The sequence below is a fragment of the Balaenoptera acutorostrata genome, chromosome 16 (genome assembly GCF_949987535.1).
Source record: "Balaenoptera acutorostrata chromosome 16, mBalAcu1.1, whole genome shotgun sequence".
NCBI lineage: Eukaryota > Metazoa > Chordata > Mammalia > Artiodactyla > Balaenopteridae > Balaenoptera > Balaenoptera acutorostrata.
The window spans coordinates 65,663,575-65,691,100 of NC_080079.1; the positions used below are offsets into that span (position 1 = coordinate 65,663,575).

At 35.7% G+C, this 27,526-nt stretch overlaps 1 protein-coding gene across 6 annotated transcripts in view; it reads right to left on the minus strand.

Moving 5' to 3' along the window:
- Positions 1-2,346: 2,346 nt before the first annotated feature.
- Positions 2,347-27,526, minus strand: part of TET1 (tet methylcytosine dioxygenase 1) — a 137,529-nt gene continuing 112,349 nt past the window's right edge. For 5 of the 6 annotated variants that reach the window (XM_057531222.1, XM_057531223.1, XM_057531224.1 and 2 more), the window contains 7 exons: positions 27,208-27,419; positions 22,407-22,557; positions 21,976-22,062; positions 18,435-18,524; positions 16,957-17,094; positions 14,895-15,243; positions 2,347-9,429 (listed from right to left, as the gene is read on the minus strand). In XM_057531222.1, coding sequence (XP_057387205.1) covers positions 8,417-9,429; positions 14,895-15,243; positions 16,957-17,094; positions 18,435-18,524; positions 21,976-22,062; positions 22,407-22,557; positions 27,208-27,419 — 2,040 coding nt within the window. In that variant the 3' untranslated portion in view covers positions 2,347-8,416. The remainder of the gene's footprint in view (positions 9,430-14,894; positions 15,244-16,956; positions 17,095-18,434; positions 18,525-21,975; positions 22,063-22,406; positions 22,558-27,207; positions 27,420-27,526) is intronic. The other variant, XM_057531225.1, reaches the window with a different exon arrangement.

Here is a 27,526-nt window from a genome sequence, read left to right on the forward strand (position 1 = left end):
AAGTACTGCTAGTAAGTGTTCCCTTGTATGCAGAGCACTACATATTGATCCTGAATTGAAATCATCATAATTAAGATTATCTCTTTCCCTTCTACATGTTGAAGTGCTTTCTCTTTAAACTGTTTCCCCCTTACGTTAAGAACCAAAAACGGATATATGTGGGGTTTGAAAATCTTTTCCTTACTAACCTATTTCAATGTATGGGATATTTAATACAGTAGGACGGCAATAGGTAAAATCCTCCAAAGGAAAAAACCAAAGGTACAAAATAAATAGTAAATACACCCCAAAGAGAGAAAAAGTCATCTAGAGACAGGAATATTATTTTGTGAAATTGATAATTCTCTATTGGGAATTTAGTACTACTCTACTTCACCATGGTGAAGAATCTGAATATTTTACTCCCACTAATGATGAATATAATGTCTTCTCCTTCAAAACGGGATATTGATATGCATGTGAATCTATTTGGTAGGTCACCACATATCATAAGAGAAAATGAAGAAACCAGAAATCAATGCTTTTCTTTCTGCTGAGTAGTTTTTCGACCTTCTCTTTAGGGACCACTTCGTGATTTCTTGGTAACCCAGAGAGGACCATCCACTCATACGTAACAATGCAAAAGCTGCCCTTTATTTTTACCACAAAACCATTCCGGAAAAATAATTCTCTCAAAGCACCTATCACAATGTTATCTCATAAAAGGTTTTTTTTTTTTTAAAGGCCATATATCTTTGTGTTTTTTTAAGAGCTCGTTTTGTAAAGTTCTATGTCATCAGCCATTTATTTTACAATGTCACAAAGAGGTGTTAGTGAGGCTAGGCAGTTACTGAACTGAATCACCAAAAATGTTATTTGACTATTTAGGGCAGTCTGGCCTATGTTTTTTGTTAGTAACCCATAATCTACTGATGAAATAGGCCAACTTTCCTACCTCTTTATATTTATAAAGAGCTTACTAAAAACTTTACTAATACATCTCATTATTTTTCTTAACTCTCTGGGCCAAGGTATGTTTAATCTTTGACCCAGAGATTTTATGTGGCTGGAAAAGTGGAACAAAAAAACAAAACAATTTCAAATAAGTGGGAGACAGAGCTATCTCTTAGAGATGCCAAAAATTTTACATTTTTACCATGAGTGCCTGGGAACTAAAATAATCAGTTTACCCAGCACATTCCTTTCAAGAAAATCGCATTTCAATTTACAAAAACATTAAACTTCGATTATGAATTGCTGACCTTGGTCTTTAAAAATATTATTTAGGAGGTTTCCCTGTGTTTCAGTAGTACAGGGACATTCTTTAAACAACAAAGAAAAAAATTTTTTTACAGGGGAAAAAATAAAACTTCATTAATCTAAGCCCTAACGCAGAAGTCCTAGGAATTTGGGCAGACCTTCCAACGTATGAATAAGAAAATAGCTGGCTAAAATAAATAGTGGAGACAAAATACCTCAGAAGCATATTTTCTCTACAATAAGTAGATTTTGTATTATTCTTAGATTAGGTCTGACAAAATTTCCACGCAATAACACTCTCTAAGTCATAGTTTACGGCACAGAAATGTGTTCAGCAGTCTGCAGATATTACCTGTTTTAGTTTCACATGGGTTGACTTGCTGTGTGATTTGAAGCAAGCCATTTGCTATTCTTGCCAACCTGCAGCTTCCTCACCTGTGAGATGGGAACATCGTTCTGTCCAACCGTCAGTGTTGGGGAGAAAAAAGCAGCACATAGGAAAGCGGTTTGATAGCCTAAAACATTATAAAGTACAAGGATTATAAGTCTTCTTACTTCCATATTTGCTTTCAAAAGCGTTCCTCATTTTGAGCTGCTATTTTTCAGAAGAAACTGGTATGGAGTGGGGAGTAGAAACATTACAACTTGCTTTTGAGCTGGTAGGTGAACCTGCAGGCTGCTTATAGGAACAAAATTCTCCCTCTTTTCTGCCCCTTAACGTACCCCTAGTGCACTCAAAGGAGCTTCTGATGACTGATTTATATAAGAACTGTTCGGATTTCTTTCTGTCCATTTTTTTAACTTTCTCTCCCAGATCATAAAACAGTTCCTATTATTGACAACAACCAAATTCCAAAGGGGTAAATTTACATTAGAAAATAGAAACCATCCACAAAATTGAGCTGGGAGATAAGGAGGAAAACACGCAAAAAAAAAAAACAAAAAAAACACCAACTTTCTATTCTATGCATCAGGGGTCCCCAACCCTGGGGCCGCACAGCAGGCGAGCGAAGCTTCATCTGCCGCTCCCCATCACACCCTCCCCATCACACCCGTCGCTCGCATCACCGCCTGAACCATCCCCTCCCAACCCACCCCCCGTGGAAAAATTGTCTTCCATGAAGCCGGTCCCTGGTGCCAAAAAGGTTGGGGACCGCTGCTATAGATCACACCTGATAATTCAAAGTCACCAGTCAGACAATTGATAATTAGTATGATGCGTTATACAGAAATAGCAGAGCCGAACAGAGTGCTAGAATATATAACTTCTTACACAACTTTTTGTAAAACACTCAAACACTAATAAATAAGTTGAGGGTCAAACATTGCTGGGATAGGTAAGGGGAACACTTGATGCTAACCTGGGGTTCCTAAAAACTGAATTTGCCTCTAACTGAAAGGGCTGAATAAAAGCTTTTAATTCTTTTTGGTATTATTCCAAAAAGGATTGGTGAAACAATTTTAAAAGACAGGAAAAGACAACCTGAGCCAGATCACTGCTATCCTTAAAATGAACCCTGTGTGTTTGTGTAGGGGACATGGGGGATGGAGACAGAACAGAGAGGGTGGAAGCAATAGAGTTTTAATTTAAAGAAAATTCAAGAGGATTAAAAACTGTAAAAAGAATGAAAGTACACTTAGTGACATTGTAGCTTCAGTAAAATGAGAAAAGAAAAATAATAACAAGCAGAGTTTCTAGTCAAAGATGATAAGTTTACGCCTAGCCAAATGGAGAAGAAACCAATTTACTTTCCAATATAGTTTCTCCAAAAATGAAAATGTTTCTGACAGTTGCGAGATTTTTTTCCTGATGAATGAGACAAGAGAATGCCTTTCATAACAGCTGCTAGGAAATTTTTTTTTTTTTAATTTTTAGGAAAACTAGGTTTATACTGTTACCCCAGGGTTTCCAAAGTTGCACTCACACATAAATGGGTTAAATCGACTAATATATAACATTTCCACCTTAGACTAAGTTTTGCTTTAATTTAAGGGACATCTATGGCTGAACAAACTAGAAGAAAATTTATGACCCAGGCAGGGTCACGGACATCACAGTAGGGATGGGAAAGGAGTACAACCAACAAAGAAAAGATTAATGTTAGACTTTTAAAGCTGGAAATATTAAACATTGTATACTAGCCAAAGAGAAACACATTTTGGTGCCCTTACAGAAGAAGGGAAAATGAGGAGTGGCGAAATTAGAAATACATTTGGATTACTTGAAGGAACAAAACTCATGCCCTTTGAAGCGAACAATGGTATTTGATTGGGTGCCCAGAAGAAACTGGCATTGAAACAAAGTCATTCAGGTCCTGGAACGCAGAGAATTAAAGTTTGTAGAGTTCACTGTGGACAAGAAAAGTGATGTCCTGCATAAAAGCGAGCTCCACCATCTCCAAAATTAACAGAGGAACTTACACTCTTATTTTATACACTAGAGAAAAGCAAAGATCCCAATGATTCTCAAAACATTTTAAGAAAATACACAAATTGCACTTCTGATAAAGGACATACTGATTCTTTCCAAACTGTATTCCAGAGCCGTGGACGGCATCTTTTTTTTTTTTTTTAAGTTGAGAATTGTGTTTTATTCAGAGGACTTTCTGAGGAATTCAAGCCCAGGAGGCAATCTCTCAGATAGTTCTGAGGGACTGCTCCTGGCATCATTTTCTAAACCTGTTAGAAGAAAGCTCAACATGGAGCATAATTTGATTTAGATAAATCCAGACTTCTTCAGAAATCAGAGCACTGATTCTATCACTTGGTTAAGTGTGCCACAACCACTGACATTGAAGTTACACAAGTTCGATACATTTATGGGCAAGTTTAGGAGCTGTGCAAAGCAAAACTATTCTAATACTCATGGATAGTCCCATCAAAATAAACTATGCTGGGACTTAGCTGTGAGGCCAACTAGGCAAGAGTGTGAATAGACTGTACAACTATGGCTAGGGAGTATGTACAATAGAAATATACTTTCCCCAATTATTCCAACCATTCAGTCTTTTCTGACTCCTTATATATGCCAAACACTTGTTCGAGGGGAAATAAAAACCTTTACTCTATCAGTACTTGATATTTGTTTATTGAAATAGCAAATAGGACTATTGCCACATTTTGTGAGATGAATTAACAGGACAGCTTCATAGGTAAAAGTCATCTAGATTTCCCACACAAGGCCCACAAAACTCTGCAGGCAGGGAAATCTTGATCCAATTTCACTTAAATTCTTTCCCTGAACCACTCAGAAAAAAACTCAAAGCCATTTTATTTTTGACTTGTACCAAAAATAAGGTTACTTCCCAGCGATAAAATCCCCTGTGGGTGAGCAGATCAAGTCTGTTTTCCTACAGTCCTCCTAACCACAAAGTGGCCTTCATTTGACTGTTTAAATTTTAATTACAAACATAATTGCACATTGACACTCACATCTGCTGTCTGGGCTCCAGTGATTGAATTGTATGTCTTCTAAGGTGTCTTCCAGGGCTGTGAGAGGCCTCTATATTACCTTATTTCACAATTCTCATCAAAAATTTCTACAAAAGATCAAAATTCCCAGTTGTACTGAATCTAGACAAAAAAGATTTCCATGCATCAAGAAGTTGTGAAATAGAAGGTAGCTATATATTAAAGGTCACATACAGCTACTGATTTACTTGGCACATTCAAAGGAAATGTTGTGCCCATATTCAGTGGAAGTTGTCATGCAATGTCAAAAGTTTGTTCCAGATAAAAGATATAATTTGTTTTAAGAAGACTAATTTAAATAGATTGGGGTGATTTTCATACATGCTATTGTGAAATAAATGATAATCAGTAGGAGTCCACTGAAGTAGTAACATTAGAAAGTAGGTTACTTCATATGAATTAAGCCAGTATCTCATTTACACAGGGGTATGCATTCAATTAACTATGCAGTGGGGTTATGTCTAATTGCTTATGAATCTCATCTAGTTGAAATTCTATATTTAACAAATGAAATTGTTTCATCCACATGCAGATTGCATAATAAAGTTGTGGAAGGTTATTTAAGATGCAAACATTTTGCTAACATGTTGCAAAAATTTACCTATAGTTAAACATTTTCAGCTAGCCTCACTTTCCAATAATATATTTCAATCAGGTTTATGACATGATGTATTGGTACTTTGTGGATGAATTGGAAAGATGTAGGTGAGGCTGACAAGCACAAGAAAAACTTTTCATCGATGGCCTGAGATCCATTAGAAGCAGGATTTTGAAGGGCAGTATGACATTTTGTAGGATTCTACAACAGGTAGGAATTATTCTCTCATTATAGTTGGTAACTTTGTAACTACTATGAACAGGTTGGGCTAACTTGGGAGTCAAGTATCAATGAATTCAATTATCATACCATGAACAAAGGCAGAAGATTGAAAACCCAACGAGTGCTATAAAAGGGGTAAAACAAAAGGTGATAGTACAGTAAAACATAACAGAAGTGTAGAAATAATGTTAGATGACCAGTTTTCTGAGTGAAAATGTCATTTCAAACAAATTTATTTCCTTGCTTCATGAGAAAGAGCATTCTAAAAACAGTATAGCCAGCATACAATCACAATGCTGCAGGACACTGAATAAGCATGAGCTTTGAAAAAAAAAAAAAAAGTCACAGGGCAAACAACGGGATGGTACACTGTGTAATTTAGGAAATAGAGTTCAACAAGGAAGGAATCATATGTGGGTCCCACCAAGGGGTTATCAGTTGAGGCAGGCCATTCATGGTGTTACTTACAATAACAGAATGGAAATATTTTAGTTGAGATAGGGTATTTTCATGTACTTGTTTTGGTAAATTGCAACTAACTTCACAAATCCAAATATTCCCCTAAGTCAACATTGGTGCTTCAAGTTTAGATTGTTCAGGAATTTATTTAAAGTTGGTGACAAACTGATTTGAATTGCTGCAGATGTATCACAATGGATTGTTTTGAAGGAAATTTGCTATTTTTGAAAAATATGTGTTAGATTATCTTTTAGGACTTTAATTCTTCAAGTTTACTATGTCATGGGTGGTGACAAAGAAAAACAAAAGCTAATACTTAAATTTGGGGGACAGTCAATAAAAATTGAATGGAAGAATGGATAGATGGGTGGATGGATAAAGGGTCTTATAACTTTATCCATTAAATCTGGTGAGGAAATAATTTCTAGTGGGAGCTAAGGCCTAAATTCTAAAACAAAATATCACAAGGGTGTATTCCTGATAGTCTAATACTAGTAATATCTTATTGAAGCAGCTGAAACAATAAACAATCACTTATTTATATACTTATATGTATAAGTAACCTTAGGCTCACAAAAATATACATGTTTTAAAACAAATCTAAGGCACACAAAATACTAAAACAAGTCAATGAATTACTCTATTTTACATATTCAAGAAGCAGAAATCTACTTGACAAGATGATAGTCTATCAATGGACATTTTGTTATTTACAATCCCTTCATATTCCTTTATTCAAAATTAGTCAAAAGCTTGAAACTGATACTTTGCACCATATATTATTTTAATATAAGTTACAATGAGTTTTCCTTTAGAGAGCTTGTTGGAACTTTTGCTTTTGCACCAGAATTGTGAGTGTTAGCGGTTGTGGGCTTCCTATGGCATTTCCAAGGGAGAAGCACCAGTAGGTTTTCCATACTCCCAAGGAATCTGACACTTTGAATGTTATAGCACCTCTGCATTTTAACAGAATCAAGTATTTCATTGAAATTTCTTCTTGTTCTAAACATTTTGTTTGGGCAATTACTTTTGTTTTGCTATAAAATGAGTCAATAAAGTAATGGGGGGGGGGGACTAAAGTAAATGGAATGCCTATTTTCCCATTACCTAGAAGAACATGAGTTAACATTTCCCCAGAACAATATACTTAGATGAACTACTTTGGATTAGCTCTTAATGGACAAACCATGCTTATAATACCATTCCTACTGTTTGTTTACAGTGTGTGGGGGGGTGTGATGATGATGATAGGGAATTTATTTTCAAAAGATTTCTACAGGAAATTTATTCTTATCCTGGACCAGAATGACTTTCAGAATGAATAAGGCAATTTGGGGTAGATAAGGTTCTTGCTACTTAATTTTTGTATTTTATCACCTTGAAACTTTAGAAGCATTTGACTCTTCAGAATCCTATTATGTCTCATCTCCTTTTGGAAACACCTTTCATGGATTATATTGAGAAAGCTGGGGTGAAAGTAAATTAGGGCCATTGTTGTTCAATAAATCAGAAGAGACCATTCTTATTTAGTTCCAAAGAAAAGTTAATCAATATTGGTAATATGCTTCCTAATTCCAATTTTAGAGAGAATTAATCATTTTTACATGACCTAACTATTTTATATAAGTAGCTAATCTTTGAATGAGAAAGGACTCATTTAAACACAAACCATATACATGATTAGAATACATATTGCAGGTAACAAGATGGAACTCTACACAGCAAGAATAAATGATTTCTCTTGTATGCAAATATGCACAAACAACAGACAATAGGATTCTTATACTATACTATTTCAAGTTACTTTTAAAAATAGAAAGTGCTTTTAAAATATATATTTACAATTTATGAACAGCCTCCAACCATCACCAACAATAATGAATTATTTTATACAGGAGAGAGATTTTAAGAGAGAAAACATTTCATTGGTTTATTTCAAAGGAATATGCCGAGTTTCTAGCAATGATTGGAAGATGTTAGAACAATGGCACCATGAAATAATAATTCAGCTTATTTTTGTGTCGATGTGGTTAAGCACCAGAAGCTGTGTAGAGTTAACACTGCGTGTCTTAATTTTACATCATAGCACATGAACCTGTTAAAATCCTCTAAAATTGACTCGTTTCATAGTAAACAATTTAAAGCACCAAACTGAGTGATTCTACCAAGGTTAACACCTAACCAAAACATCTCTTTATGTATTTAAAACTATAAAACTTTTATTTTTGCTTAAAATGTGCACCTTCTACCAATTGTCAAAATATAGTCACAGTTAAGAAATACCCACCCCCCATTTTTTTTTTGTTTTACCTCAGCCTTCAAATGGGTGAGATGAAGATATAGTAAACGACAACATGACTTTCTTTTAAGAGCACCTTGAAAAAATACACTGCACTCGCAAAGGCATTAAGAAGGGGAGAAAAGCCTTCAGACCCAATGGTTATAGGGCCCCGCAACATGTGTGAGAGCATAAGGGGACACGGTGACAACATTGTCATGGGTTAATGTCAACGCTTTGTGGGAAGGAATCTGGTTAAATTCATTAACTTCAGTGGACAGTTCAGGACCCTCGTTAGCTGCCTGGTCTTTCTGCTCGGAGGCTTTAGTTTTCTTATTCTTTGCTTCTTTCGCCTCGAACTTAATCTTGTTTAGTTCGAAACCGTGTTGGGGCTTATTCAGGTTTTTGTGCTGGTAGAAGACAAGAGAGAGGCGTGTAGGGTGATTCCGGTTGGGGTGTTCGACAGGAGTCGTGGCGTGAAGCTCTCGCCTGGCGCACTCGATCAGAACAGAGCCGTGGGCGGGCGCTATGGCCACCCCACCAACATTGGCATCCAGGAAGATGTGCTCACTGTCTGACCAATACTCAACAATGTGGGGCAGTTTCTCCTCAGCAGGTGACAGGGGGTCGTCTGATAGGGGGTCATCTGATGGAGGCTCATCTGCTTCAGAATGCTGCTCGTCTTCTTCCGCCAGAGAAGAAGCAAGTTCATGAGGAGAAGGGATGAATGGGGGCTGCTGGTTTGGCTGATTACAAGTTAGCTGCTCAGATGGACCAGTGGGAGGCTCAGAATAACCCAGGGAATCTGTCATGGGAGTAGACAAGGTGGAAAGAGGAACCATTTCACCAGGCTGTGCAATTTCAGCACATTCCCCAGCAGCTACATTAGCACCACTGTGTCTCGCAGAAGGCATTGTGCAGTGGGGATTGCTACCTCTTTCTGAAAACCCGTACGAAACTGATGCATCGTTCTTAAAAGGAACCGTTGTGACCGAAGCAGTCTTAGGGGACCAGGAGAAGCCTGGAGCTAAGTTTGCCTCTTTCACTGGGTGAGGAATGGATGGGGTCGGTGAGTAGGTTTTAGTGTTGTCCGAACCTTTGAAGATAAGGTGGGGTTCAGTTTCACTTTTTATTTCAGGTTGCACAGTCTCTGTTTTATTCCCTAAACAGAGAAAAGGACACCAAATGTGAAGATAAATACAAACTACTTTTGGTAGTTGCTGTCTTTAAACAGTATTTTTAAAGAGAAGTACAAAGAATAATAGAACAAAACACTGATGATGGCAATGTTGGCCAGCTTTGTTCTACTTACTTTAAGCCTGACATATGCACACGTTAAAAATTGTAGGTAGTTTAGGTATGCTTTTTCACCCAATATTTTTTTCTTAAAGAACTATTTACTTTGGAAATAATCATAAATAAGTTCACAAATTTAGCCAGAAGGATATCCATTCTCTAAAATGGTAAGATATTGGAAATGACCCAATTGGCTATGAAGTAAATATTAAAACCATACATCAGAATACAGTGCAAGTGATAATATGGTGACCAAGAGCAATATTTCACACTACCCAAAGAGCTGTTTAGATACATTTTAGGTATTGCATGATCTCATTTTTGAAAATGTTAAAGAAAGTAACAGTTTATAAATATTTCTGAGTAATGAAAGCATCATAACTGGCAAAGTTAATTATTAGGCAAAGAAAAGTCACATAAATAAGCTATTCCTACTCCTCAGAACAAGTGCATTTAAGCGCTGTTTCTTTCTCACAAAGTAGGTCGATCATTATTATGACATTGGACAAAAGGTGGGCCGTCTGCTCTGACATATCCACACAAACCTAACATCAAATGGAAACATTTTCCTTGAGGACATGCTCCCTGTTTTGATGTTCTAATAAAATGTTTGCAAGGCAAAAGCAGTAGATTTTAAGCACCAAGAAATAGCAAAAGTAAAGTTGTCTTGTTTTAAAATAATTAATTTAATAGTAAACATTTATCTAATTCAGAAGATCTACAATTTTCCCTCAGATAATACAACCTGGAGACACAATAATTCTCATGTCTAAAGAGAACTTACATACAGGACCCAAGGAGTGGTATGTCAAGAAATCTGTGCTACTATCTGTGGCTGCATCTACTATTATAGAGGTTAAGTTGTCAACAAAGTACAACTCACAGGAAGGAAAGACTTAAAATATGATGAGTCTTTTATTGAATTGGAAAAACCTGTAAAAAAGCTTTCATGGGTAATATTACAAAAGGACAAGAAGTTTTAGGCCAAATATTGTGCATTTGGCTACTAATAGGGTATATATATATATATATATATATATATATATATATATATATATATAAAAGTAGAGCATGTAAAGATGTTATTGGGGAATGACACAAAGATGAAAATGTTATGACTGCTGTTAACAAGCAGCATGGAACCAGATATGTGAATCTTAAAATAAACCTAAATTAATTATCTGTAAAGTGGAACTACAAGCAAAAAGGAATGATAATTGTCCCTTGCCTTGCCTCTTCACTATCTCTATTGAATCTTTCTCAGTGTTATATAAATGTCTGCACTGTCAGTTGTCTCATCTTAAACAAACAACTTCTCTTAAAAATATAAAAATCAAAGAAGTTAAAGAATACACTGTAATTCTTAGTTTGAATGTCAGTTTAAATTAATAGTGTTTTTTTATTTTTTAGGCTCCTTGGAGGAATGGCTGATTTTAGATATGGGGCAGGATTACATAAGAGGAACCTGGAACATCTTGTCAGAACAGAAACTAAGGAAGTTATCAAAGACAATCGGGGTCATGACAAAAGAATCAGAAGCCACCTTGAAGTGTTTCTACTGATCCAAGACAGGAATTTGAATAAAAGCATATGAATTTGAAGCTTTTTAAAGCATTTTCAAATATAGTGGAAAAAAAACCTTCTTAATCTGCATTGAAATATAAACTATGTTAAGAAAAACATAAGTTCAAAATGATACTAAATTAAAAAAAAAAGAAAAACAATTGATCACACTGGAAGATGCTTGGGAACTAACTTGTATTGTTAACACTGGTGAATAAAGGCAAATAGCTAAGCATTTATTCTGATTTCTTTAATCACCCATACCTCAGAATTAACAAGTTATTACAAGGACAATTTCTTTTTAAAAGAAGATTTAAAAAGTGGAAAAAGAATGACAAACTCCTAATGAAATAAAGAATATGTAATATGACCATAAATGTTTCTAAAACCATTAGGTAGAAAGCTGTTAGGGAACATTATAATCAGTGAATTAGGTTAACAACACCTGACCTAGTCTTTTTTCTTTCGGCTGTGTCATGCGGCATGTGGGATCTTAGTTCCCCTACCAGGGATCGAACCTGCACCACTTGCAGTGGAAGTGCTGAGTCTTAACCACTGGACCTCTGAGGAAGTCCCCTGGCCTAGTCTAAACATCACAAAAAGACACACCAAACACTATGTACTTCCTGATGTGAAGAAATAGGAGTATATAAATCACAGATATTGTTCTGGCCATAGTAATTTTTTTTTTTAATTGGAGTTGAATTTGCCTCTATGGACAATGGTTTCTGCTATAATGAAAAGTGAAAAAACAAGGGAAAAGAGGAAAAGCAAGCTTTAAATTAAAAAAAAAAAAAGGGCTTCCCTGGTGGCGCAGTGGTTAGGGATCCGCCTGCCAATGCAGGGGACACGGGTTCGAGCCCTGGTCCGGGAAGATCCCACATGCCGCAGAGCAACTAAGCTCGTGCGCCACAGCTACTGAGCCTGCGCTCTAGAGCCTGTGAGCCACAACTACTGAGCCCAAGTGCCACAACTACTGAAGCCCATGCGCCTAGAGCCCGTGCTCCACAATAAGAGAAGCCACCGCGATGAGAAGCCTGCGCACCGCAATGAAGGGTGGCCCCCGCTCGCCGCAACTAGAGAAAGCCCGCACACAGCAACGAAGACCCAACACAGCCAAAAATAAATAAATAAAAATAAATAAATTTATAAAAAAAAAAAAAAAAAAGGTATAGGAGACATATCAACTAAATATAATGTGTGACCTCGTTTGGATACTGATTTAAGCAAACCAAATGTAAAAAACAAAAAATCAATTAGGAGACAAGTGGAGCAATTTGAACACTGATTGGTATTAAGACGTTATCTGATTTTTGTTTGTTTGTTTTAGGTATTGTGGGTATAAAGATTCCTTCTCTTTTAGTGACACATAAAAGATGATTCAGTGGGTAAGATATGACTTTGTTACCAAAAAAAAAAAAAAACACTAAAAAACTGCACAAGTCATATCTTTATATTTTCATACCCATGTGGTCTGGGTAATGGTATAGATGACATAGAATGGCTATGTATTGAAAAACTTTTAAACTAGGAGCCTATGAGGGAAGTGGAATTCATTATGTAATTCACTCACTTTGTACATTTTTTAAAATTTCCATTTAAGGAAAAAAACCTCAACTCTATAACCTTCACTCCATTCAGTTGACCCCCTTTATAGCCAGCATGCATGTCTTCCATTTCTCTCCCATTTCCCTATAAACCTACTTCCTTCATTCTCACCACTGTTCTGCAGACTCTGCTCTAGCAGTCGTCTTCAAATGTAATGATAAAATCTCAGTTTTCCTCTCAATTGCCACAGGAGCAGCATTTGACAGGGCTGATCACTCCTCTCTGTGGTTTCACACCTACCACACCACACCTTCCCAGTCTAAGCCTCTCTTGCTCGTTCATCCACATCTCTGAAACCTCTACAAATCGAAAATTCCCAGGATTTGTCCTCGATCAAGTTTCTTTTTCACCTCCTTCTCTGTGATTTCATTCACACTCAAGGCTTCAAATACCATCTCTATCCAGTTGACCTCTTAAATTTTATCTCCAGTCTGAACCTGTTCTCTGAATTACACTCTTATTCAACTGCTTACCTAACATCTAGACTTGAATGTCTACAGGTGTCTCGAACTTTTACCATGTCCAAAAGTGGGCCTCTGATTTCCCTCTTTATCTTGCCAAATCTTTTCTTCTCCCTCCTTTCCTCATGATAGTTGGTGGTTTAACCATCCTTCCAGTTTCTTCCAGCCAATAACATCGGGGTAAATCTTGACACTTTTTTTGGTCCACACTCCAGACTTAAATCTATCAGAAATCCCCAGGACTTTCCTGGTGGCTCAGTGGTCAAGAATCCACCTGCCAATGCAGGGGACACGGCATCGATCCCTAGTTCAGGAAGATCCCACATGCCACAGAGCAATGAAGCCCGTGTACCACGACTACTGAGCCTCCACTGTAGAGCCTGCAAGCCACAACTACTGAGCCCAAGTGCCACAACTACTGAAGCCCATGTGCCTACAGCCTGTGCTCTGCAACGAGAAGCCACCACAGTGAGAAGCACACTCACTGCAACGAAGAGTAGCCCCCACTCCCGCAACTAGAGAAAGCCTGTGCGCAGAAACGGAGACCCAACACAGCCAAAAACAAATAAATAAAATACAATAATTTAAAAAAAAAAGAAAAGAAATCCCATTGACTCTACCTTAAAAACATCCAGAATCAGACACTTCTCCTGTCCTCCTCATTAGCCACTCTGGTCCAAGCTCCATCATCTCTTTCTTGAGTTGTTAGGATAGCCTGTTTATGATCACCCTACTATTCTATTCTCTACCCCACTTGACTCTAGTTTCAATCCAGTAACTGGGATGTTAGGTTTGAGTCAGATCATAGCCCTTCTCTATTTCTCACTCAAATATAGGCCAAAGTCTTGACAGCAATCTACAAAGCCCAAGATGAATTGCTCAGATGCCCCTCTTACCTCTCTGATCTCACATCCTACAATTCTCCCCATTTCACACTGTGCTCCAACCATACTGGCCTCTTTGCTTACATCAAGTATTCAAGGTAAATTCCTGTCTCCTGAACTTTGCACTTGCCACTTCTTCTACCTGGAATGCTATTTCTCCAAATAAAAATATTGCTGATCCTCATTTCCTTTAGGACTTTACTCAAATGCCTCATTCTCAGTGAATCCTTTTTTGACAACCCTATTCAAATGGAATTCTTTCACAGCACTATGTCCCCTCTTATTCACTGCTACATTTCCGATACCTAGAACAGTTCAAAGTAGTGCGCAGTAATATTTGTTGAATGGACTACTTAAACTGATGCTAAAGCTGATGAAGAAAAAAAAAAAGCTGATGAAATAAGACTTCAAGGAAGTGATGTCATTTTATGTATGCTGAGAAGGGGCTTTGCTTCAAAATAGCTGGGGAACAAACAATAAGAACATGTTTCGTTTTTGCTTTTTTTTTAAAAAAAGAATATAAATAGAGAAAAAAATACCAAGAAATACTGATGGGTCACCTTTTTGTTGGCTTTCAATTTTGGCAAGTACGTAGAAATATATTCACTGTCTTAGTTTAAACTCTAAACAAACTATATAAAAATAATTAGCTAACTTGATCGGTAGATATCTGATCTAAAGTTTTTCTTTTCATAATGCCTCTCTCCTAAGAGAGTAGCAAAGATAAAAAAGAAAAATAAGATGCAAAGACAAGTGCAAACCGAACTGCCAGTGAAAGTTGTGCACAGAAAATTAGCAGGCTCAATAAGCCTTACCTAAAAGTGGCAGCGATGAAGCCTTACTGTTGTTTGTCATTGAATTATTCTTCCGCTTGATTCGAGGAATAAATTTCTTTTCCACAGCCCTTATCTTATGTGCGAGAACCTCTGTCATCATTGCTGCTCTCTTCTTCCCAGAACGAGGAACTGGCTGAGTAAATCGTGTTCTTTTTCTGCGGTGGGGTGCGAGGACCATGATGGCCCCAGATTTGATCTTGGCTTCCATTCCGTCCCTTGAGCCAAACTCATCTGTGTCTGAAAGTTTATAAAGAGGAAGTACATGCAGCTGCTCATCTTGAGGAATAACACCAAATGAGCGGTTATCTTCTCGTGTTAAAGTGCAGACCTGATAGGAAGAAAACATGAAATGGGAACTAGAGATCCTGAACATTCATAATAGTTATTCCTACCTTCTTATTGTTGCCATTGTGAAAGGGAACTGTTTTCAGTTGGTTACTGCTGGTATATTCATTCATTTTGGAAAAATATTTTATATATCAAGCCACTCAATGCTTTTCAATTTGAATAACTTATTAACTGTTTGTAAGCAGACCAGTATAATGTTGAGTTGATTTTGTAAGTACATATTATACATGTTTATGCATTTTATAATATTTTAAATTGCCTTCTTTGTTACATTCCATCTTATTTCATTGCCTAAGTTAAGGAACAGTCACTAAATTGTTCACTACCTTCATATTAAATATTAACTAATAAAAAGATATTACTTTAGCTTATAAATCACACTATTTCTTAATATTTAAATAATGTGGACTTCCCTGGTGGCACAGTGGTTAAGTATCCACCTGCCAATGCAGGGGACACAGGTTCGAGCCCTGGTCCGGGAAGGTCCCACATGCCGCGGAGCAACTAAGCCCGTGTGCCACAACTACCGATCCTGCATGCCACAACTACTGAAGCCTGCGCGCCTAGAGCCTATGCTCCACAACAAGAGAAGCCACCGCAATGAGAAGCCCGCACACCGCAACGAAGAGTAGCCCTCGCGCAGCAACAAAGACCCAACACAGCCAAAAATAAATAAATAATTAAATAATTAAAAACAAAAAACAAAAAACAAAAACATGAGAAGAGGAACTAAAATTTAGTTTGACTTTGAACCTAATCTAACCTGATCACTAATATTCTCTAATGAAGCAACTCACATAAAATGTACTAGCCAAGCATGATGTTGAATCACTCTTTGGCTAAGATTCATCTGGATGGATTTATAAAATTTCAGCATTTGGAAATAACATTGGTCTCAGAGACCATAGTCAACATCAGTGAAAAGGTGTGATAGGCAAAAAGTTGTTTTGGCTCCTTAATCTGTTACTGATAGACCTCACTGAGCAAATAAGGAAGGAAGGCTGCCTTTTGATGGATCAGACTGTACACTTCCAATCAAAATGTAATAATCATAGCTATGTCTTCTAAGAGGCCAAAATGGTGTAGTGCAGAAATAGAGGCAATCACTCTCTGTTAATCTGTTTTACTAGGTAAGAAGATAACTACTTGAAGCAAACTCATTTCCCTTATAAAAGGACTGTTGCATGATTTTTCCTGAGGTCTTCTCCTTAATTTAAGATTATCTTGATTGACTTCTTGCTATGGGCATGTGATTCTTTTCATGGCTATAAACATAGTATGCACATATACGTGCAAATATTTCTTCTAAATATTTCTACAAACTAGTACTAAGAACCAATATTAATAAAAAGGATGGTAAATTTGGCACAGTTCCCTCACAAAAAACCTGAAGTACAGATGGCAAGAAACATTAAGTTGCTTAACTTCCTACCTACCAGTTTGATAGCACAGAATGGTTGCTTCGAATAATCATGTAGTTCTACAACCCAACAAACCTACCACAATTAAATGTATAATTCAAGACTTTCAACAAAGTATTTCAGGCTGGTTCTGTAACTTTTTGGGAGCACTATCGATATATACTATGTGGAACAGACATAAATAGGATTTGTCACAATAATCATCCTTAAGGACCTCAGCTTGAGCGTACAGTGATGGAGCCTTCAGAATCAAAAGCCACCCAGGTACATACCACCGTGCTCCCATTATTCATGTTGTGAATATCCCTGTGGGGGTGGGCACAGAAGTCTAGGCAAGCAGTGACCCCAGAGAAAGGACGACCTTCTTTCTTGCCAAGCCGACATTCTTGAGCAACGTGTTCAAGCGCCACCTGAAAAATAAAGTATGACCCACGGTTTTTTTTTTTTTCCCACGGTTTTAAGAGATAGAAAGAATCACCTTCAACAAAGAGTAAAACTCACTTTCTGACAAAGTTTATGAGTTAATTACACTTTATAATTTCAGAGATATCTGACACTACAGTATATTATTTTAGTGATTGTCTAGTTTAGTAATATTCAGGGTAAAGAATTTGAGACTACATGGATTAAAATGGTAATTACTGAAGGCAAGGTGAGGGCATTAATACCTGCTGGTGGTGGATAAACAAGAACAGTAGCCTGAAATATTTCATTAGGAAGAAAGAAAAATACAGTGCTTTGATCATTTATCCAGTTTTCAATGTCTATAAAAAGTAGATGTACATATATATTCATGAACCAGTATAGAAAGTAAGTTAATAACTTTTTTAAATGAAAGGTTGGAATTTAACAGAGAGCTTGTTATTCATGATAATACAAATAAATATTTTAATTTTTATTAAATATTTTAAAAATATGGACTTCTGGTTATGTTTCTGTTTTTGTTTTTGGTTGCACCACTCTGCTTGCAGGATCTTAGCTCACCAACCAGGGATTGAACCAAGGCCCTCGGCAGTGAAAGCGCAGAGTCCTAACCACTGGACTGCCAGGGAATTCCCTGATTATGTTTAAAATTAGGTATTTTACACACTTATTTTCTCCTTTCTCTGATATATGATTTGCAATTATTTTCTCCCAATCTGTGGTTGTCTTTTCATTTTCTTTTTTAAAACAATGTGTTCCGCCAACTCAGTTTTATTGAGGTATTCCTGACATACAACATATGTAAGATTAAGGTGTACAATGTGATGATTAGATACATGTATGTATTACAAAATGATTACCACAATAAGGTTAGTGAACATTGCAATCCGTTCACATAATTACGATTATTTGGTGTGTAGAAGTAACATTTAGGATGTCTTTAAAACATTTAAGTATATAATACAGTATTGTTCATTATAACCACCAAGCTGTGCACCAGATCCCCAGGTCGTATTTATCTTATAGGTGGGAGTTTGTACGCCTTGACCAACATCTCCCCATCTCCACCACTTCCAATTACTTTCTTGATGATGCATTTCTGCTTTTATAAGTTTTATTCCTAGAAACAATCATAACTTTGTCACTCTGGAGATTTAATTCAATTGCCATAATAGACTTTTTAAAAAACACTAGACAATTTTTTAAGCTGTCTGATAAAAGATCTACATTAAGTTCAGATTTGAAAAAATTTTCTATTAACAATGACATTGTTTAGATATAAATTTCAACCATGTTTAAGAGTACTGTATAAGGAACCAAAACATACCTGGTTTTGGTAAGCAACTGGAGCATACTGCTTATAAATTGGAGCTAATTCTGTAGCCAAACTCTGTAAATTATCTTCAAGGTTTTTTTCCTATAGGAAGAGACAGTCCATAAAAGTTGTTTCATAATAACATTAAGAAGAGTGATGAGTTTATTATATAACATATGAAAATGAATTATACATCATTGCTGATGTGTGGTTGATGCACGGTTCATACTTACCCAGGTAAAAGAGCTACCATAGAAAATGATATGGATTGTTTTCATAAAATCTAAACTATTAGTCATTGTTATGCTTGAATGTAGTCTTTTGAAATTAAAAGTCTATGTTATCAGCTAATGAGAAATCTAACTGGTGTTAGAGGTAAGTTGCAAAACTGCTCATGTTGTTAAAAACAAGAACCATATTTCATATCTATTCAATAGTACAGGGCACTTGAAGTAAATCAAGACAATTTTCCTGCTAACAAGTGGAGACTTGGAAGAATTCTGACAGTGAAACAAGTTTCTATAACAGAGATGGGAGAGCAACACACATAAGGCACATACTGTGTAACAGATCCTGTGTTAAGAGTTTCAAACGTAATAAGTAGGCAATGGGCTGTCTAAAACCAGTGTTTTCTTTTCTACACAGGAATGGCTATAAATTGAGGAAGATGTGATAGAACTGTGGAGAAGCCTTAACACCATTTCAAGATTCTAGATTCTAATGACAGTAGAAGCATGTAAGATTTTTTCAAAGGAAAACCATCATGACAAGAATATTAAAAATGTCACTGATGACAGCATGAGGTTCGAAGGAGAGAAAGGAGCCTTTGGCAACAATAGTTGGAAAACCATTGTGGTAGTTTTTCAGAGATGATTATATCCTAAATCAAGTCAGAGACTTGATAAATGATCAGTCACATCTAAGGAAGACAAGTGATGGAGAACTGACAGCAAGGATGAATGAAGGATTTAAGAAGGTTTGAAGGCTTCTGCCTCATTTGAGATCTGATGGATGCCTAGAACTCAGGAAGGAAGCCTTCGTGTGGACCAGTTCACCTCTGGTATGAAGCAGACTATTATAAAAACCAAAGCCAATGTAGACATAGGAAGTTAATTCTTGAGTGCTTTTTAACAAGCCTCAGTCTTGGTAACTGCAAAGCATCAGTGATAAACCTTTTGGTTTCCTACTCATTTATGTTGGTGCTTTCATTGAAAAGGATATTCATGTATATAGGGTCTATATCTAGATTGCTCTGTTCCATTCATCTGCCTAATTATGTATTTGTTACTCAATGTAGCTTAATAAATATAGTCAGAGAGGTCAGACCCCTACTTTAAAAACACTTCCTAGCTATACTCACACATTTATTATAAATTTGAGGAAAACTTAGGAATTATTATTTAAATGCCTATTAAGAAGACTATTATATTTTATAACACTTGGAATATTGGGTGGGGTAATTGTGTTTTACTGCTAATAGAATATTAAGAATCATTCAGTGTCACAAGTCAGACTGGGCAATTTGTCATCTTATGGAATATCTCATTTATTATGTGGAAATGAATTTAAGTAGGCAAATAGAAGCTAATTAAATAAAACTTAAATAGATGATTATTAGTATCATTTTTGAATGTAGGTTCTTTATTCATATTGTAAAAATCCTGACTTTCTAATGGTTTCATTAGAATGAATGAGTACCTCGGATAGAGATTTCTTATCAGATCTTTACCTAATGGGGCTCACACCTACATCCCTCTGCCCTTCTCACCCTGTACTTCATCTCTAGGACCATCTTCTCCATATCAATGCCTACAATTACCACCTGGCCCACAGACCACCCCTTGAGCTTCAGGTTCTTATTAATGACCTGACAGCCTCACTTGGATTTCTCTTAGGAATCTCCAAGCCAATGCATCCAAACTGAATTAATAATCTGCCTTCTATAAACCTGGTCCTGTTTCAGCATATCCTATGTCAAGGAATAGTACCTAATTAAAAAAAAATCTTTCCAGAACAACCACTGCTTATCATTTCTTCTGTCACAGCCATATTCTAAGTCACTACTATTCCTTCCCTGGACTGTTCTCATAGCTAGCCCATCTTGCTATACCAACTTTTGGCCAACTCCAATCCACAGAGCAGCCAGAAAGATCCCTTTTTAAAAAGAAAAGTTTAACTATATCACTCTCCGCCTTAAAATTCTTCAATGATCTTCCAAAATTCTTGACATGGTTTACAAGGTCGCTTTATGCACCTCACTTTCCCTTGCCTGCTGTGCTTCACTGGCCATTTGTCAGTTCCTGGAAAGAGGAATGCTTCTTCCTGTATTATAAACACTACATAAACGTTACTCATTGTTAATAATAACCATAAGCAAAAACTGATCTTACATTCATTATATAACAGAGTTATTTGTTATAGAATAAAAATTTAACAGTCATGTCAATATAAATAATATATTTGTATACTAACAGCTTTATCAGATACTTATTTGGAAAAAAAAAACTGGTTAATTTTAAGGGAGAATTCACATCTCATTATCAAGTGTTCTGACCTTTGAACATGGTACCTTCTCATTATCAGGTATTTTATATGTCCTTTTAGTAATTTTTATAGTTTTCTCCCTGAAGTTCTGATAAACTTCTTGTTAGATTTCTTCTAAGGTACTTTATCTGCAAAAGATAGTTCTCTGTCTAGAGTCATTTCCTTCGTTTATTACAGTAAATGGGAACTCTAGAAAAACCAAATAATTTTGATTGCCTCTTTAAAGGGATTATTTATTTATTCTGAGCTTTCCTTGTATATTATATTCCTTGTATTATAGATACAATTAGATTAATTCCTGCTGTTTTATCAATTCCTATTTATCCTGTATCCTAATGATTTTTTAAACTAACTTTGCTGACTGATGAATAGATTTTTTTTCCACCACTAGTTCAAATGTTATAAATTCTATTCGTATTCATCTAAAAAATTTTTAAACATACACTTTTCAAATATGTTTTTCTGACAATATCTAGAGCAGTGTTTTCCAAGCTGTGGGTCATGACTCTTTAGTGGGCCATGAAATCAGTTTAGTAGGTCAAAACTAGCATTTAAAAGAGAAATGAAATTTCATAAAAAATATTTTACTGAATCATAGTGATCCTCAGCAATAACTATATAGGATATATTAGCTTTTTAATATCTAAATATTATCTTTGTTACATATAATAAGGTGAAGTATTGTTTTGTGATAGTTTTATTTATTTACTTGAATATATATATGTCTGTATAGTTGTTTGTAATATAAAATGTTTTTTACTCGTGGTCACAGCACAAAGTTTGAAAAACACTGATCTTGGAGTTAATCAGTATCTAAATCCTCCCAACTCCAAACAAGCACAAAACATTACCACACTTAGTTTATATAGGTGCCCCACCCCCTCCCACTACCTACCCACCCCTGATTTGATAAGAGTATTGAATTATACTTATTGTTATTTCAATTAAAAAATGTAAGTACTCAACTTATTTAAACTTAACAGTAAGGTTGACTAATTTCTTTGCTCACCATGGCCTCGTGTTCCGGACAGATTGGTTCCGGTTTCATATATCTTCTTTCTGGATTACGTCCTTTAGTAATTCTTTCATAGTAGTGCTGTGGGTAGTAAACTTACTGAGTCTTTGAAATGTTGGCAAATAGCTTTATTTATTCTTCCTACTTTGGCTGGGTATAAAATTCTAGATTTTTTTTAAACAGTGATTCTCTTTGGGGTTAGGGGAGAAGAAGGAGGGAGCCAGGGACAATTGGAATTTGGGTTGATAGTTAAAGACTTTACCTAAATTATTTAGAATTTTAAACTATTTTCATATATATATATACATATAGTTACTATTTTGTCACTACTTGTTAATATTTAATTTTTTTACAATTAAAAAATTTTTTTAAAGGAATGTACTTATATATTCATTGTGCAATTCATAAGTAAAAAGGACACTTACGTGTAAGGGAGAACTTGGATCAATTCTAAATCTTCTAGGACTTGGGCTTCTACCAAATTTGCAGCCATTGAAATACATACTCCAAGAACAGCCAAAAGAGAAGGAAGCTCCGCAAGTCTCTGGATCAATTCCTTGACATGTACAGGTACGACTGTAAGATGGTAATTGCAAGGGAATGAACTGATAAAGTAGGACAATACCTCAAATAGAACATTTCAGGTTCATATAACTATAGAAGTATAGATGGATAATGAAATGATTTTAACACATCTATTTTATTACTTATTTAAAGTAGTGCTATGTTAACAACACAAGGCTAACTGTACTTGAATATAACTAAATCTTCAATTGAAATGTTTGTTCAAGATTGTAAATCCAAATAAAAGGCAACAAACTATACAGATCTGATATATCCGTAACTTGTTTGATTTGGAGATGTCCAAGGAAGGGAAATAAAGGGCCGGGATTTTAATCCTAGATTGGTTTCCTGTCAGAAGTGAAAATTAAAGCATCTCATTATCTCTTTGGACTTCATCCTTCCTTTGTAAAATGACATTGATATACTCCTGTGAGGACTGATTAAGGATAATATGTGTTGTCTGTGAAATCACTTTGTCAATTTTAAAGAAAGCCTTTATAAATGTCATGAGAAAAAATTGAGGAGGAAGCTCGTTTTGTTCAGTGACTGAGCAATTTTATAACCTTGGGGGCATTTCTGAAACCCCAAAACGACTCTATACTAAGGATGACAATGATAAGAACATACATACAAAGATGTGAAACCAAAGAAGGAATGTACATCCTTGTGGTTCCTATTTGCATAATGCTTGAAACTTCTAATAGTATGGAATTAGTACTTATATGACTTAAAAATACAAACAGGGACTTCCCTGGTGGCGCAGTGGTTAAGAATCTGCCTGCCAATGCAGGGGACACGGGTTCAATCCCTGGTCCAGGAAGATCCCACGTGCCGCGGAGCAACTAAGCCCGTGTGCCACAACTACTGAGCCTGCGCTCTAGAGCCCACGAGCCACAACTACTGAGCCCACATGCCACAACTACTGAAGCCCGTGAGCCTAGAGCCCGTGCTCCACAACAAGAGAAGCCACCGCAATGAGAAGCCCGTGCACTGCAATGAAGAGCAGCCCCTGCTCGCCACAACTAGAGAAAGCCCGCACGCAGCAACGAAGACCGAGTGCAGACAAAAATAAATAAATAAATAAAATAAAATTACTTAAATAAAAAAATACAATTAAAAAAACACATTTTTAAAAAACAGTGAGTAAAAAGAATATAGAAATTTAGAGATCAAAACTGTAAGTATTTTTGGACTTCCCCTGGTGGTCCAGTGGTAAAGAATCCGCCTTACAATGCAGGGGATGTGGGTTTGATCCCTGGTCAGGAAACTAAGATCCCACATGCTGCGGGGCAGCTAAGCCCGAGTGCCACAACTACTGAGCTCACACACCTTAACTGGAGCCGGCGTGCCGCAAACTACAGAGCCCACGTGCTCTGGAACCTGTGCGCCACAACTACAGAAGAGAAGATCCGCATGCCACAACTAGAGAGAAGCCTGAGAACCACAAGGAAGAGCCCGCGTGGCACAACGACAGATCCCGCACGCCTCAAAGAAGATCCCGTGTGCTGCAACTAATACCCGACACAGCCAAAAATAAATTAAATAAATAAAATCTTAAAAAAAAAAACTAAGTATTTTTAGTTGTGAAAGTCAGGAAAATGTCTGATATATTTGAATATAAAAAGGATCATTTAAGACACTGTGAAGGAAAAAAAGGAAGGAGGAATAGTTCAAATATTCTAACCTCCACTAAGATGGAATATATGCTTTTAAAGGGGAAAAAGATTACAATAACTTGAAAAGGAAGAAAAATAGGATATAAATAGGATCAAAGAAGGTAAATTTGAAATGGCAGAATTTCAAAGAAGTTGCCAAACAAGTAGAAAAATGTAGTTTAACTCTTAACTGTGAGACCTAAAAGTTTCTATTAAACAGTCAACATCACCAATGATGAGACAAATAGACTTAAAATAGCTCCTAATATTATGGCCTGCCAATAATTCCTGAATTGAATTAAATCAGGAAGAAACAATCCTACAATCCAAAATTGAGCAACAGTCTATAAAATTAGCCTGTCCTTTTCAAAAAGGAAATGCATGAAACACAAAAAAAGACTGAGATAAAAGGATTAAGAGACCCAAAAGACAAAACAACTCAATCCATCAAATCATGGGTAGGGGAAGATTAGTATGAAGTATTACTGGAGAATAGATGATATTTGAATTAGAGAATAGTATTTTATCTAAGTGAAACTTCCTGGTTTTGATAATTGTACTGGTGTTAAGAGAATGTCCTCATTCTTAGAAAACACCCTCTGAAGTATTATTTAGGGGGAAAAGTCACAAAGTTTGCAACTAGTTCACAAATTATTCCGAAAGAAAGTATAGAAAATCAATAATGATAATAACATGTAAGCTTGTGTGTATGTGTGACCATGTGTATAAGTGTAAATGTAACAAACCATTAACATTTGTGGAATCTAGGTAAGGGGTATATAAGAGTTCACTGAAATATTCTTGCATCATTTCTGTAAATATAAAATTTTTAAAAAGCGATAGGCTGGATCTACATTGAGTGAAGTAGAATAAAACTATTTATGAATTCTTGGGAAAAATAAGTTTATATGTATATCATTTAGAACTGTTTCTCTATACAAGAGGTATTATTATTATTGTGAATCCACATAACAAAATAGAGACATTAAAAATGATGTATACAACTAATATGTATAAAATAGGTGAGTAATAAGAAACTGCTGTATAAAAAACAAAATAAAATTCAAAAATTCAAAAATTAAATGACGTATACATACTTGGGATTAGGAAGATTAACAAAAATATAATGAAATGATTTTAAACATAAAGGAATGTTCTGGAAGGTACACAAATAATCTTGTGTGGAGGTTAGAGAGTGAATGATATATATTTTGTTTATAATTTGTATGATGACATTTCTTTTAAAAAAGAAAGAACTTTATGAGGAAAACTACACAAAACACTCTTGAAGAACATAAAAGTAAACTTTAACAAATGGAAAGATAAATCATATTATAGGACTGGAAGATTCAATATCATAACAATGTCAGTTTATTCTAAGTTAATTTAATGCAATCCCATTAAAAATACCATTAGATTTATCTTAAAACTAGACAAATTGATTATAAAGTTCATTTGGAAGCACAAACATAAAATAACAAAGAAAGCCTTGAAAAAGAGCAAGAATAGTGAGCTAGCCTTACCAAATATTAAAATATATTATAATGCCTCTATAACTTAAAAAATGTGGTACTAGTACGTGAAAAGACCAGACAGTGATACAGAATTCATATAAAAGAGAGGGCTCCGTTATATACAGCTTTTGTATAAGGTAGTATTTCAAATCGAGAGGAAAAGAAGTACTCTTTAGTAAGTAGTATTGGGATAAATGGAAAAAAGAATAGAAATGGATCTCCTCTTCCCACTTCTGTCCAGCATAAATTTGAAATGCATCAGAGATTTACATTTTAAAAATTTCCAATTTCAACAATAAAAGAAAACATGGGTGAATTATTCTATAACTCATGTGAGAGAAAAATGTTCTCAAATACCACTCAAAATTCAGACACAATAAGGGGAAAGATAGATACAATAAATTACATTAAAAAGAAAACTTGTGCAAAAGGTGACATAGCAGAAGTAAAAAGACAAATATCAAAGTGGCAAAAGCATTTAGAAATTAAATCACAAAGGGAGAGAAAAAAATGAATACTCCTTTTGAAACAGGGGGGTAGAATAATTAACAGATGGCTCACCGTAAAAAAGGACAAAATAATGCCATTTGTAGCAACATGGATACAACTAGAGATTATCATACTAAGTGAAGTAAGACAGAAAGAAAAAGGCAAATACCATATGATATCACTTACATATGGAATCTAAAATACGACACAAATGAATAAACCTACAAAACAAAAACAGTCTCACAAATATAGAGAACAGACTTGTGGTTGCCAAGGGGTGGGGGAGGGAAGAACTGGGAGTTTGGGATTCGCAGACGCAAACTGTTATAATATAGGATAGATAAACAACAAGGTCCTCCTGCATAGCACAGGGAACTATATTCAATATCCTGTGGTAAACCATAAATGGAAAAGAATATGTATATATATACATATATATATACTGAGTCACTTTGCTGTACAGCAGAAATTAAACACAACATTGTAAATCAATTATGCTTCAACAAAATTTAAAAAATAAAAAACAAACAAATGGCAAATGCTCTTAACCATATGAAAAAATACTCTTATTCATAATATGAAAAATTCAAATCAACGTAAACTGATGACATTTATCCCCTATTAGATGGGCAAAAACTCAAGTTTGACAACATTGGAAAACTGTAGAAAAACAGATATTCTCTTACAGTGCTATAGGAAATTCAAAATTGTACAATTCCTTATGGAGGAGCTGTGCCTTTATAGAAAAACCTCTCTCCTCCAGACTCCAGGGGTGAGAAGGATCAGGTACCAAAGAGAGAAGCAAGAAAAGAATATTCTAAAGGAGAATATCCTAAAATGGTCTTAACCCACTATGAAACCAAGTCTCTCTTTAAAGAAATGTTCACTCTTTAGTTGAACAATACCTAAAATTCTGTTCTCCCATATAACATATGTAGTTGGTAGTTAATTTAACATGATATAATAGACTGAATGGCAAAACAGTACAAAACAGATTTGATTACTTTTCATTGAGAGTGCATCTTCGGTCTGTGGGATGACCATTGTATGACTTTAGACTTTCCGTAAGCTGCGAGTACAATTTGTCAGCCATTGGAAGAGGGATGCCGTCCCATACCATGATGAGCACCACCATTACAGCTGTTGGACAGTGGTGGCCTGCACGCTGTCGAACGAGACAAAGAACTTTCTCTTCATCGCTGCTTCTTCTTAAAACCTGCCAAAGCAGAATGCATACGTTTATGGAAAACAAGAAACCTAATGTCGAATGCAGTGGATATTGTTTTTAAAGCTCTGCATCATTACATTCTAGTTTTTAAAAAA